The sequence below is a fragment of the Glycine max genome, chromosome 1 (assembly GCF_000004515.6).
Source record: "Glycine max cultivar Williams 82 chromosome 1, Glycine_max_v4.0, whole genome shotgun sequence".
Classification (NCBI taxonomy): domain Eukaryota; kingdom Viridiplantae; phylum Streptophyta; class Magnoliopsida; order Fabales; family Fabaceae; genus Glycine; species Glycine max.
Window position 1 is genome coordinate 12,025,240 of NC_016088.4, and position 15,216 is coordinate 12,040,455.

General features: G+C 32.2%; 1 protein-coding gene across 4 annotated transcripts; it reads left to right on the forward strand.

Annotated features, from left to right (window-relative positions):
* Positions 1 to 3,249: 3,249 nt before the first annotated feature.
* Positions 3,250 to 14,625, forward strand: LOC100797542 (inorganic pyrophosphatase TTM2). Of its 4 annotated transcripts, none has more exons than XM_006573134.4 (13): positions 3,256 to 3,391; positions 4,292 to 4,369; positions 4,735 to 5,088; positions 5,344 to 5,458; positions 6,010 to 6,205; positions 6,295 to 6,408; positions 6,543 to 6,716; positions 9,278 to 9,472; positions 9,972 to 10,094; positions 10,162 to 10,283; positions 10,802 to 10,925; positions 11,051 to 11,323; positions 14,170 to 14,625. In XM_006573134.4, the coding sequence occupies exons 3-13, from the start codon at positions 4,752 to 4,754 to the stop codon at positions 14,389 to 14,391; spliced, it is 1,995 nt and encodes a 664-aa protein (XP_006573197.1). In that variant the 5' UTR covers positions 3,256 to 3,391; positions 4,292 to 4,369; positions 4,735 to 4,751; the 3' UTR covers positions 14,392 to 14,625. The 4 variants fall into 4 exon arrangements, with proteins under 4 accessions (XP_003517896.1, XP_006573199.1, XP_006573197.1 ...); XM_006573135.4 differs by having other exon boundaries at positions 3,274 to 3,369; XM_003517848.4 differs by lacking the exon at positions 4,292 to 4,369 and having other exon boundaries at positions 3,250 to 3,391.
* The last annotated feature ends 591 nt before the right edge of the window (positions 14,626 to 15,216 follow it).

Here is a 15,216-nt window from a genome sequence, read left to right on the forward strand (position 1 = left end):
ACATATGAATGAAATTATCACTGAAATGATTGATTGTTAACATGACTATCTCTAATTGTCAGGAGCATATTTGTCATATAATATTTTTTTTTTGTTTTCCCATTTCATAAACAAATACATTTAGTCCCCGAAAAGGTGAAAAAGTACAAGAAATAATGATTTTCTTGTCGTTTTTCAATAATTTTTTTTTATTTTTCTCCTGTGTTGATAGTATTTATTCAAGAGTTAACAACCAAAAAATTGATTTTTTTGTAGTTGAAGAAAATTAAGAAAAATTTTCCAAAACAATAAAAATTCATTTTCATTAATAATATTTTATGTATATCTCAATCGTTAATAAAACTTGAAAAGTATATAACAGAAACAGACACTTACCATTGTGATGTAGCTTTCCCAAAATTTTATCGCAATCATTATAAATTTTTTCAGGTTATAATAATTAGTCACAATTTACTATTAACGTTCAAATATATTTGTTATACTTTTTACACTTTCGGGGACTAAATTTTGTATTTTTATCTTTAAGGGAATCAGTGAAGTACGAGAACGAAAAGTAAAAAAAAAATAAAAATTATATGACAAATATGTCCCTATACTAACAATTAGAGATGATCATGTTGACTATCATTTTAGTGACAAATTCGTTCTTCTGTGTCAAGTAAGCTATTTTATTAACGGTGACGGATGAAAGTTAACAGTCAGATATATTTGTCACATTTTTTACACTTTTCGAGATTAAATTTTGTATTTTCATCTTTCAGGGACACATTTATTAACAAATTACACATTTAGGGACAAAAGTGATTATTTATCCTACTAATTTCACTTCTTTTCTTGTTAAGAATTTTTTTAGCAATGAAAAAATTGAAAATATTACGTTTGATTTTCTTAAGATAGGTCATAAATTTGAATTTTATGTATGAAAAAATAATATGATTGAAAAAAAATTCACTAAATCTGATAAGTTATATCAATAATATAATAATAAAATTATGTATAACTAAGACAATTTATACCTTAAATAACGATCTTTTTAGAATTATCAATAGTTAAATACTAAATCAAACATTCTATTAATTTAAATTTATTTTGAATTTGACTTGAGATCTAATCTGCATAATGAGCTATCTTGACCTAGAGTATTATATCAGCCAATACCATATATGTTGACTGAAGTCGTCATCGTCCAAATGCAAGATTCTTATGCTATACCTGTGAATAACAAACTATATTTTGCCGCGAAGTAAAGTTATTTTAAGACAAAGTAATATTGTCATGAGAGGCTTTCGGCTTCATGCTTAGGATTCAACTAATCCCACCTCATATTCTTATAAAAACAATCAACAAGCTTAGTTTCTGGTAACTTACACGAATATTAAATTTACATTTTATAACTTATAAGAATAATATTTTTATATCATTTGAATTTTAATATATTATTAATTATTTACTTTAAATTTTAATAAATATATGTTAGTATATATGTTAATAAATATTTGAATATATTATATACACACACTCCATAAAATTGTTATTATTAAAAGTGTTATCTTATGTAAAATCTCATTCACTTTATTGTGTCTTGCATGCTCCCTTTCAACTTGGTTTTTTTAAAAAAAAATTAATTTTGTTCATTTTTGTTTTGTTTGCATGCTTGATTGGATTTGGAATAACAAAAATTGAGTACAATCATTTAAGTATAATAAAATTTCATGCCTTGTTAATTAAATATATTTATTATGATTTATAGGCATGTTTTATATTTTTCCCTTGTAGTTCAATTATCATGTTAACATTGTAGTGATATTAAAAGAAAATATTCACTTAAATATTATAGTGAACACTGAACATCCAAAAATATTTTTTAAGAGAAAATTATTGCTAACAAATATATTCAAATAAATAAATATATTCAAATATATAACTAATATTTCATATTTACGAAAAATCATTTAAACTGTGAAATAATGTTATTTTTTACCATTGACAATTTTTTATAAGATTATTAGATGTATATTAAAAGAGATAAACAGTTAAAAATTACTTACTTTTTTGTATTTGTATACTAAATGTAAGCATCCAAATACCAAAAAGTAATTTAAGATAGTTAAGATATTTTTGCAAATTACAAAATATAGCGTGTGAAATATATATAGAAAAATTAAGGAAAAAATAAAAAGTGAAAATCTCAGCCTTTTTATTGTATATTCTGAATATATTTACCATGAGTGAAAGAATTCTTCATATAAAGATCATGATTCCATAATTTGCTCATCAAGTGTCAATTTAGTGACGGTGAAAATATTTTATTGCAATAAATATTGCAAGTGTGACTATTTCAAATATTCCCACACCCGAAAACAAGATAGCATAACAACTTTAATATAAAACACGTAAAAGTGCTAGACCCCCAAGTGTTGATGGAGAAACTTCACCTGTGAATTTACTTATAGAGGAAAGCGGGAATCGTATTTGAAATTTATATTATTAATAAAAGAAATATTATTTTTGTGTCCACAAATTTTAGATAATTTTATTCTTTTTTATAAGTTTTTATACTTTTACTGTTTGCTTATAGCAATTACCCACTACTCTTACCTTGTTAGTTACTTTTTAACTCCTAGTATTATTAATGTAATTATTAAAATGAATCTAGGGGACATGAATAGTTATATGTTAAAGTGTCAATCAATTAAAAATGATTGTTGTTTTTACGGTAATTTATTATAAAAATCAATAAGAATTTAATAATACAGTATAAAATGAACTCATTATAATTACTTTTAATATGATTTTTAAGATAATTATTATAAAAATTAATAAATTTATTATATATTTATATAAAATGTAAAATTATTTTACATAATATATTCATTTTTTGTAAAGTTAAGTTGAATTGTGTGATGGTATAAAATGGTTACATCATGGGTCATTTTTTTAATATAATATTCATTTAATTTATTTATTTTTTTTCTTCTATTTTTCACCCTACTTCCTTATGAAGAGCTTCTTTTTCTCTCTCTATATGATTTTTGTTCTCTCTTGGACCGTTTGCAGATTCTCTAGGAATTAATACCACATCCCCAAAAGATCCCGGAATGGAGAAAAATCACATTCTATTGATTTCGGGGAGAAGGGTAACATCCAGAAAGAAATAATATTAATACTAATTAATATTGATACATTTGATATATATATATATATATATATATATATATATATATATATATATATATATATATATATATATATGTGTGTGTGTGTGTGTGTGTATAGAACCGACCTTGAAATGATGGGTTCTCTTCTGGATTGTGGTTGTGGTTGTTGTTGTTGCTGAACTCACTGTAACTGCTCGTTCAGGGAGCCTCGGTGAGTGCTCTGATCATCACAGGTGTGCACATTGGATCAATTTTGATGCTCATTCTCTTCTGGGTATTCTTGTTTTTGTGCCAAAGCTTGAAAATTTTGGATCCAGAGTGCTTGCAAGAACTCAGTTTTTTGAAGGCCTTTTGTGGATTTTGCTTTGCTTTCGAACAACTTCTGTTGGTTTCTGTTTCTGGGCTGTGCCTTTTTCTTTTTCTTCTTCTTCTTCTTAATCTCCCTCTCTGTTAATTTTGTTATCTGGGTGATCCTTTTCATGTTTTTAAAAAGTTGTTAGTTCAAGGTTTTATATTTTGTTTTTCATTTTTGGAGGAACAATTTTATTCTTTTAGGTTGGATACAGAAGTGCTGTTGTGTGTGATGTTGGAATTGTGATAATCTAACGGAGAAAATCCCTGTGTTTGTGTTCAAAATAGAATCCTACTGTTTCTGTGGCAATTTTTAAACATGATATTTAAATTTCACTCTTTGGGCCTGTAGGATCTTTCATTAAACACAATATATATTTTCTGGTTGAGTTTGGCTTCTTTAAAGTGGGAGTTGTACTTTAAAGAGTGTGAGAAGTTATTACAGATGTGCATATGTTTTAATACTATCTCAGCCATTCATTCAACAGTTGTAATTGCACTTTTCTTTCAATAGTGCATCCTTCACTCCCTTGTTTAGAGGAGCCAAATCCTTTGTGGTTTACAGTACAATTGAGATTTATTGTTTAGCTATAATGTGAGTTATCCAGCAAGGGCTTTAATAACTGTATTGTGGATCTTTGTCAACACAACTTGCTAGTGCTTTTAATTTCAAGCTTTAACGTGTGCAATTTCTTCAAATATTGATGTTCTTCCTAGAGTGTAACTAGTTTGTAGGCTGTAGACGATGAAACAGAATTATAATTTCTATAATTTGTCATTAGAGAGCGTTCCCTGGCGTGCCTTGGTGACCGTTTGGTCACGGGTTCAAATTCGGAAACAACTTCTTTGCATATTCAAGGGTAAGACTGCATACAATGATTCTCTCCCGTACCTTCACATAGTGAGGAGCCTTCTGGCACCAGTGTATAGTTCATAATTTGTCATTACTTAGATAACTTCTATCTTTTTCCGGTAGGATGAGTTGGATGAAAACTACAGTTGTGTACCAAATTACATATCCGCTGAAAAAAAGATAGTAAGAATACTAAGGCTATTTTCTGGATTTATGTCCAAAAAGTTAATAGTGTGACTATAATCCAACATTGTTTGTTTGTGTAGGGATACTAGGATATATCTATGGGTCTAACATGAATGTTAGGCTATGTTCATTTATTTATTTATGTATTATCTAACAATGATTTCTTTTTTTTTTCCTCTTAAAAAGAAATCAGGAGTTGTTCAATGGCAAAAGATTCTGCCGATGCTGATTCCCATCACAGGCGTCTTGGTCTTTTGAAAGATCAAGTTCACTTGGTTAAAAGGAAAGGCTCTGATCGCTATGAGATTGCTCCAATCCAAGACCAACTATCATTTGAGAAGGGGTTTTTCATAGTGATCCGTGCATGCCAATTGTTATCCCAAAAGAATGATGGAATAATATTGGTAGGGGTGGCAGGTCCTTCAGGGGCTGGGAAGACTATATTTACTGAAAAGATACTCAACTTCATGCCCAGCATTGCAATCATTTCAATGGATAATTACAATGATGCTAGTCGAATTGTTGATGGGAATTTTGATGGTAAATCATCTGGCCTTTTCTTATGTGTTGCTTTTATCATTCTTACTATGGTGCATTATCAGGCTGCAGGCTGCATAGCATGATTAACATAATTCTCCTGAGGGTAGGAATGACATAGTTTATCTCCTGCGCTTTCCAAGTTTTAATTTGAGAATAAAATATTTTGATTATTATGAAATTTAAACTCTAGCTAACAGTTTTAAATTAGGACACCAATAACCAATCTCTTGTCAACTCTTTTATCCCTTTGTGCAGATCCACGCTTAACAGACTATGACACATTACTCCAGAATCTGCACAATTTAAAGGAAGGAAAGCCAGTTCAAGTTCCCATATATGATTTCAAGTCCAGTTCACGTACAGGATACAGGTTAAATTTTAAGCCATCTTGACTCTTGAGTAACTACCCGAAATTTTGTAGAGTTTAAAAATTGTTCTCTTGGGACAGTGACCAGGGAACACTATTTTGGGTAATAATTTGCAATCCGTAGATATGGGTGTGTATGAGAATATTCTGTACCAGCTTCTGTATTAGTTTTCAGTTGTACACATGTATTCCCTCCCTGTCACAATCGGTCATTAGGGAGTTAGGTTATTTCTAATTCTATAAATAATACCTATACTGCACTTCTTAGTCAGTTGATTGAATAATAGAAAACCTCAAAGATTAATTTGTTATCAAATTCTCCAAGACTCTTAAATTCAAACCTAATAAGGTGTAGGGATGTAGCCCCGTATCATTGTTTCATTTTGGCATTCAAGTTCTGTTTGTGTTCTGATTTCCAGCAATTTCAATGTAAATCTGAACTTTAAGATTAAATGTAATTCAAAGCTGGTTGCAATTGATTCAGAGTACTCCATGAAGTCCATTTTTTATTACTATGCCCTCAATTTCATATTAAAAATGCACCCTGCTTACAGGACAGTCGAAGCCCCGAGTTCTCGAATTGTGATTATAGAGGGCATCTATGCCTTGAGTGAGAAGTTGCGACCCCTGATGGACCTTCGAGTCTCTGTTACAGGAGGAGTTCACCTTGACCTTGTAAAACGAGTTATACGTGATATACAACGTGCTGGTCAAGAACCTGAAGAAATTATTCATCAAATATCAGAGACGGTTCATACTTTTATAATTCCTTTCATCTTTTTATACAGATTTAGAAAATATCTGTATTTCTAGAAGTGCTTAAGTTTAAACATTTTCAGGTGTATCCAATGTACAAGGCATTTATCGAGCCAGATCTCCAGACAGCACATATAAAAATCATCAACAAATTCAATCCATTTACTGGATTCCAGAGTCCTACTTATATATTAAAGGTTAGTTCTATATAATAACTCATTATTTTAAATCCACTTGTATAAATGAAAGGAGAAAAAAAAAGGATAGTTCTGTTGGTTCTGATGTTGATGTCTGACGTCTTAATGAAAAATCCTTTGTATAACTGTTCTAGTCAGGAAGGAATGTAGAAGTTGATAAAATTAAAGCTGTTCTCGCTGAGGATTTTAAGGAAACAACAGAACAAACTTATGACATATATCTTCTACCACCCGGTGAAGATCCAGAAACTTGTCAATCATATTTACGGATGCGAAATAAGGATGGGAAATACAGTCTCATGTTTGAGGTTTGGTTCCTTGTTATATTTTATATTTTGATTGAACCTGATTGTCCATTCAATTTGTGATAGCAAATTTACTTATAAGAATATAGTTGAATTAAAATATGGGAGAAAGATAAATAGGACATTGAGTAGTTGATTACTTGATTTAGATTGGTATGCCATGTTTAGACACAAACCATAACATTATTTATACAATTGATTTAGGTCAAGTACAAGTGTAGAACAATCAGTGTTATAAAATAATCGTTATGACACCATCATGGCGCTATAACGGGGCTTTTTGGACCCCTCCACCATTTGCCATTCATTATTTTCAATTGTATGGTGTTGTCTACCATATCTGACATGGTGCCTGCCATGCCATGTCACTGTGTTGGAGCTTCCCCTGTGTGAATAAGTTATGCTGTGTTTAGACACAAACCATAAGATGTTTTTATAAAATTGATTTAGGTCAAGTACAAGTGTAGAACAACCAATGTTATTAAATAATTGTTATGGCGCCATCATAACACTATAACATGACGTTTTTGGTCCCTTCCACCATTTACCATCCGTTATTTTCCATAGCATGGTGCTGACTGCCATATCAGCCATGGTGCCTGCTATGCCACAGTGTCCCCCCTGCCCCCATCTTTTGTTTTTTTTTTTTTTTGGATTTCATTTTTCAAAAAACCCTTTTATGGGTTGCTTTGTACTTGAAGCATATTGAACCACCATTTCAATATGTGTATCGCTCTTTCTCTCTTGTCAGTCTCGTGAAAGTGTAAACCTAGGGTTTTAGTTGTCTTCTCTCTTGTGAACCTCCTAAGCTTTAGCCAAGCACTCAGTTCTTCTCTGTTCTTTCAAAATTTCAGAGTTTAGTTCTCTGTTTTGTAGAATTTCAGAATTTAGTTCTCTGGTTTTTAGAATTTCAGAATTTACTTCTCTGTTTTTTAGAATATCAGAATCATGTTGTTCTATGCTTTTATTTATTAAACCAATTCTTTTTCACTTTTTGGACAATGATATGCACCCAAAATCAGATTCTTTTGAGACTTGTGATTTCTTGGATTTTTTAGTCTATGATTGCGTTGTTTTTAATTTAATTTTTGTTTTTTTAGTTTTTATACATACTCACACATATATGATTTTTTTAGACTCACGTCTGTAGGCTGCCATCCGCTATTGATAACCTTTAGTACAACTAGTACAAGCCCAACCTAATAAAATTGGTAACAAAAGAAATCTCCTACATGAATAACGTGATTTTCTAAATGATGTCTGTAAGGATATTTAAAAGGGAAGTTTATAAAAAAAGATATTTAATAGAGAATGATGCATAACGTGGTTATTGAATCGCATAACAAGGCCATATTGTCAGATTCGTATTGTTTGAGAACTTAGTTGTATGACTTGCACGATGAATTTCAAATTGTGTGATTTGTATAACTACTAACATAAATAACCTTGACAAGGAAATTTAGTAGGGAAGTTTATAAAAAATAACTAGTAGAAGATGATGCATATTAGAACAGTTGTATGTAATTGGCTCCAAGTAACTACGAGAGTTTTGTTTTACAGACAGTATGGAAATTTGATCTGTGCAGCAGGATTTAAGTAGCTAAAACACACCTTGCTGGTTGTGGAAGTTCAACACCTTTTGATCTGTTTCTGTTGGTAATTCTTTTAAATTAGCTCAACACCTTTTGTGGATTTGACTGTTTTAAAAAATATGATTAAGAGTAACAACATTTTGGATGTTAGGATAGATTTGCTCCTTCATGTAGGTGCTGGGGCTGATAATACTAGGAACTATATGAAGCTAAACATCTTTTGAAGTTTGAAATCAGCTCTTTCGAATTTTGTTTTCATTTTTCTTTCCTAACCTCTCTTTATTCACTTGCATATGACATTAATAACTTTTTAGAATGTTGAAAACAAAGTTAATTTACATCTGAAAAAGACTATTACTGGAGTGGAGGAGGAGATGTACTTTTGATCTTCACAAGAAAGGATGAAGTAATTTTATAGAAAGTCAGTGCCAATAAATAGAGAATTATGCTTTGAAATTCTTTGTATTACACTCCAAAAAGGTGCACTAGATTATTGTGTACAGAATAGATCGCCACATCATTTATTGCCCCTCCTAAACACTCTAAACTGCTACGTTTGTTGATGAATGACAGTAGTTTGGAATTCTGTTTTGATGCTTGAACATTTTCAATTCTGCTGTTTCTCCAATGTTGGGTTTATTAAGCTACAAGTTTGTAGTAGAAATACTTCTGTGGAAATAATGTAAGATTTGTTTTTCATTTTTGCACTTTAGAATTTAAAAGGCTCATAGTTTGTTGGTTGGTGATTTCCTCTTTCATTTCTTTTTGGACCACAATAATACGCATTTTCTTGCCTTGATATGCTATTAAGATCTCATACTTTGGTGTTTTGTGCATTATATATATATATATATATATATATATATATATATATATATATATATATATATATATACCAATTCTCCATACACGATTTGAAGAGAATGAACTTTTTACATGGTGTTAACTAATTGATGTCTTGTAACTTTTCAGGAATGGGTGACAGATAATCCATTTGTCATATCACCAAGAATTACTTTTGAGGTCAGTGTGCGCCTTCTTGGTGGACTAATGGCTTTGGGATACACAATAGCCACTATCCTTAAGAGAAACAGCCATGTCTTTTCTGATGATAGGGTTTGTGTAAAACTAGATTGGCTTGAGCAACTTAATAGACATTATGTTCAGGTAATACTAGATTTAGTCTATAATACTCTAATACTACCATTAAATGCTTTACTGGAATAGCTTGGTTGTTAGAATTTATGGGAGTCAATAAATATTTACATTTGATTGAGTTTCATTTGCACTTAATGGTAACAAGTTTTATGACAAGCTGTTCAGTTTCAAACTTTTAACCTAAAGCTTGAGAGATTATAACTTCTTTAAGAAAGAATAGATTTCAAATAACTTGTTTCTTTTGTGTGTGTTTTGACCATCCTATGGAAAGACCTTCCAAAGAAAATACACATTGGAAGTTAAAATTGTTTAAATTAATATGTGACCACAATTTTATTTCCATGTTGAGTTGGGTTGCTTCTGGTAAAAGGTTTTGTTTATCATTTGGCAGAGACAGGTTAAACATTTTGTACTTTAATTTTTTTTGTTTTTATATTTCTTTTGAGTTTTTGGTTGATAATGCATGTTTCACTGATTTGTTTGGACTTTGGAATCTATTAATATACAGGTACAAGGCAGAGATCGTTTAGTTCTAAAATACATAGGAGAACAGCTGGGTATAGAAGGTTCCTACATTCCTCGTACCTACATTGAGCAAATTCAAATTGAAAAGCTTGTGAATGAGGTTATGGTACGACAGCTTCCCATCAGCTAATATGTTTTCCTGTGTCAACATTTTCTGTCTAACTGTTCCACAGGCTCTACCAGATGATTTGAAGACAAGGCTCAGCCTAGATGAGGATTTGGTGTCAAGCCCGAAAGAAGCACTATCTAGAGCTTCTGCCGGCAGAGTTGCCATGAGGAATAAACATCTGAGGAGGTGAAAATTTCCATCTAAATACATCAAGAGAAACCACTGAAAGACCTTGCTCTAAATGGTTTTACTAAAAAATTGATTTTTGATAACATTCAATAGTGTTGATTAATTCATAGCGAACCCTACCTATTGGGACTAGGCTTATTTGATGTTATTGGAAAATCGCTGGTGAATATCATATCCATGGACTACCTACCCATTGATAAAATTTGAATGAGTGAAGCTATTTAGTGTTATATTCTGAGAAAATCAATTTTCTTGTTTGACCAACATGAATGATGTTGGTAGTGGTATGTTATGTTACATCATTTGACCAGGTTTTAACGGCTCTAATTAGGTATTTGTTGTGATGTTGAGAAAATTTTAGTGGATTTTGCTGAAGAGAGAATATGTGTGGAGCATGTGTGTGAGATCATCTAATTCTAAGCAGGGCAAGAGTAGTTACTGTGGGAAACATGTTATATACTTCTTGGAAAACTTCTTCAGTTACCTAATAATATTACTATTTTTATCTTCAACAGTGGAATATCACAGTCGTATACCAATCAGAGGGACAAAAATCTAGCTAAGGTTACTGGATATGGTGCCAACAATAGAAGGTTTGGTGAAAGCAATTCAGATTCCACCGCAATGCCAGTAAATCAGGTACTTTGAGTTACGTGCAGTAGTTTTTAATTCCTGTAAAGATACTGAATTCATATTATCACTTCTATATTGGTCCATTCCCCAATAACTATCTACTTTTTGTCTTCATTTACCTAATATGGTAGGGAACCATCAATCAGCTTTCAGACCAAATTTCTGCCCTCAATGATAGAATGGACGAGTTTACAAATCGCATTGAAGAGCTGAATTCCAAGTTAACCATCAAGAAAAATTCTCCAAGCCAACAAAACATGTCACTTCAAGCTGAGACATGCAATGGTTCTGCTCCCACCTCTTACTTCATCACTAGTTTGGGCAGTGGTTCCCTTACTGGATCTAAAATGACAAATTCCTCTTCGTCCTCGCAGTTAGCTAAAGATTCTCCTTTGATGGATGAGGTATTCTGAGTCTTATATGTCACTTTCAGATTATTTTATACTCCAGTGTTTTGACCCACGTTGATTCTCTTGGAGGTGTGTTTTTTAAGATGAAAATGTTAGATCGTTTCCGTTATAACTGTTGAATTTAGAATGAGAGCTAGAGAGAAATAGAGACATTAATGAACTTCCTTTAGTTAAATTGGTTTCTTATGTAGTACATCCTCTATGCAGAAATCTAGATGCATTTAACATGTGATATATGTGGATAGTCTAACACTGACCCCCAAGATAAATTTTACTGAGTTTTAAGCTTGTTATAAATAAACCCTTTTAAAAAAAATAGGCAAATGTAATATAGGATCGACTAAACATAGATGAATAGGCAAATGTAATATTGGGTTTTGGAAACGTAAAGCATTCCATATTTTATTACCATGGTGGTGGAACTGGGATGTGATAGGTCACGTAAGATGGCACCTTGTCAATATCTGATAGGAAGGACAGAGTTCTTTTGTGATTAGGAGGCCTCCTAGTCCTCGAATTGGAGGCGTGCTATTTCTTAGATCTTTTAGATTTTGGACTTTGGGGCTATCTCAACCTCAAAATTGGTTTGTCAGGTGAAGATTGCCCAAGCTTTATAAGCACTATTTAAACCTTATCTTAGTCGGTGTGGGACTAAACACACCATCATCCCCTTCAATGCTGGCAATTAAAGCCTCTTAAAGAGGCCATAATTAAGTCTGGACAGGGCCACATGGGTGATCACAATTAAGGCAACTTTCGAACACACCTCATGCCCAGGGCTATGTGCCTGGAGCGGGACAATGTAGGTGGCCTAACAACGGATCTAGAATAGATTCTGCTACTATCTTAGAATTTGAGCTTAAGGTTTAACTCAACCTCACAAAACCAGCTTGAAAGGTGAGGTTGCCTAAGCTTTATAAGCACTACTAACTCTATATCTCTAGTCAGTGAGGGATTAAACACACCCTTTCAATACAGCAATTAAGGCGAGATAGAGGTGACTGAAATTAATATGACTTGCCAACGTATACTAATTAATAATTCTTACAAACACTAACTCTTTGTTTGTCTGAGTAGAAATGGAGTGGTAGGCAATAAAGAGGAGGTAGATGGAATAGAAGTATCGAATTTTGATCGTTTGTCTATGATAAGGACTTGGGTATTATGAGGTGCTAAGTCCCACATCAAGTAATATGGGATGCTTGGTTGAGTACAGTGGCCCCTTGACAACTAGCTTTTAAGGGAGGGTTCCCCGAGTGGGTGCTTATCAATTAGTATACAAAGTAGAAAGCCTGAGTCGAGTGTTTTAGAGTATCATTCACCAAGATGTTGGCTCTCATGCGATGCTATGGTATGGACTTGGGTATTTTATGGGGTTCCTAAGTCCCACAATGAGTAGTATGGGATGCTCGGGAGAGTTCTTAAGTGGCTTGGTTCAACCACCATGACAACTAGCTTTTAAGGGAGGGTTGTCGAAGTGTTTCGATGCTCATCCGTTTGAGAGAAAAAATAAGGAAAGAAGTTACTTTTGTGGGGACGGGCGGTGTTGTTGAATGATCTCTCCTTTTTATTTATTTATTTAGGTTCTTTGAAAATTAAATAAATATTGATAATATAAAAATTAAAATGATAATAAAAATTATATTTTTATGTTAAGAAAAATATAATGGAGTGAATTTTTTTTTAATTAATATAAAAATATTTTTCATATGATTTATTTATTTCTTTCCACTTTTTTACTCTTCCAAACAAGAGAAGAATTTTTTTTTTTTTACTTCTATTTTTATCCATCCAAACAACACATCTTTTCGACTCTATTTCTCTTTTATGTCTACTTTACTTCTTTCCTTTTTATAGCTTTCATTTTTATTATATTACTAATCCAAGCAAAGCATAAATACAATTAACGTGCGATACCTGAACTGCATGTATATTTTAAAATAACCAAACAAGTTCAGTTTCTCTCATGTAGTTAAATTCATAATTTGGTTGTTCTGTGCTTATGGCCTTATCCTAATGTTAGGAACTTATGATAGATTAAAACATGGAAGAGTGACAAAAAAGGAAACATGATTACTAAAATATGGGATCCCTTGAAAGTTGTAAGGTGGTGGGCAGTGGCGGACCTACATTGGTATGAGGGTGTGCACTTGCACCCCCTCATTTTTCTAAATTCACTAAATTTGTAAATAAAATCTTATATTTTTATATTTTATTTTATTTATATTTATATAATTGAACCCACTGATTTTATTTTTTATAATTTGCACCCACTGACTCAGGGTCTTGAATCCGCCATTGGTGGTGGGTAATGAAAGTCATGATTTACAAAAAAAACAGTTCTGCACATGTTTCTTGCTATTGTGTAGATTCTGGTATTCTACCAGATGTTCTTTTTATGGATACAAGATGTTAGTGATCTAGCTCTAGAGCATTGGGTTGACTTATGAAAGTAAAACTATCAGAATTTTCTCTTTCTTGGTGTATAGTTAGCTTTCCTGTGTTTATGACTGCATTAGTAAATGGAGAAATAACGGTAGCAACCATTAAATGTTTTTTGGTCACCATGCAAAATACGACAGCTTTTAGAAATTATCCAGTGATGCTTTTGAATTAGTTGGGATGCAATTTTTTTTTTTTAAATGTGCCAAAATTTTCTATTTTTTGTTGAATAGAATTTTTTCTTTGCTTTTATTGTGTAAAAGTTCTGGGCTGTTACCATAAGCCAATGCAATGCTGCAAATGCATATAAACAATCTGAATCACCAAGTTGTAATATGTGTCTCTGGAATGAATGTTGCATTATCTCTTATTGATATTTTTTATTACTGTGTTGTCAGATATCAAGCATCGCACGCAGTCAGCGTCAGGTCATGCATCAATTGGACAATCTCAATAATCTTCTCAGGGGGAGCTTGGGGGAGAAGTCTCGCCCAACAAGAACCAACAGCGGGAAAAGCATCACCATGTCATCGGATTCCATGGGAGCTTGTGTTATGGCGGTGGTCACAGTTGGTTGTTTGGGGATCTTCTTGATGAAGGGTTTTTTGAACAAAAAGTGATTCATTCCTCTAGGTATAGTCAGCTTTTTAGGTTCAAAAATATTTTTCTTCACTGTGACAACCCTTCTGTTAAGAAAGGTGTTGAGACATTGCCAGTTGAAGATAGATTCAGGAGACAGTCATTTTAGGATCATTTGAGGGTCAGTGAGAGGATGGTGCTCACTTGAAATTTTGTCACTTCGCGGACTTATTACTTTGTTATCACAATTTTATGCCATTTTCAACACAACAAAACAACAGAAGTAGAGTCTTTGGTTTAGAATCTTGATCAGGTGGTATACCATATACCTTTCTTTCAACTTTTTTAATCTTTAAATAAGTTGGTAATGGTGAGGAGGTCAATTCAGCAACATCTATGACATAATTGAGGTAGAAAATGCGGCAAATACAAGACGATGTACCGAGGTGTTACATGCAAATTGTTACAAATGAAACAAATCATGCTGTTACCAAGTGATGGTGCCTGTTACTCTGTTACTTTCCTGAATTCCTTCATTTTCTCGTGCAAATGCCTCTTCGCTAGCGTTATGTTATCATGTTCGTTCCTTTACTCTTAGTTGCGTATAATACATTTGGAGTAATTTTACTGTATGCTCTATTCACGCAAATTTTTCATAGTGAAAACAGAATGGCATGATTTAAATTAGGAATCAGTATTTTTCTTAATTCAGTATATTAGAACGCTGGTGTTTAGGAAAACTAGATGTAATCCCACACGTTGTACGGTTACTTAATATCTTAGAATTTTTTTTATATAATATGCTATTCAGGTAAATTTTTTAACAGTTAAGTGATTAATATGTTGCTTTAGTGATTAACAGTTTA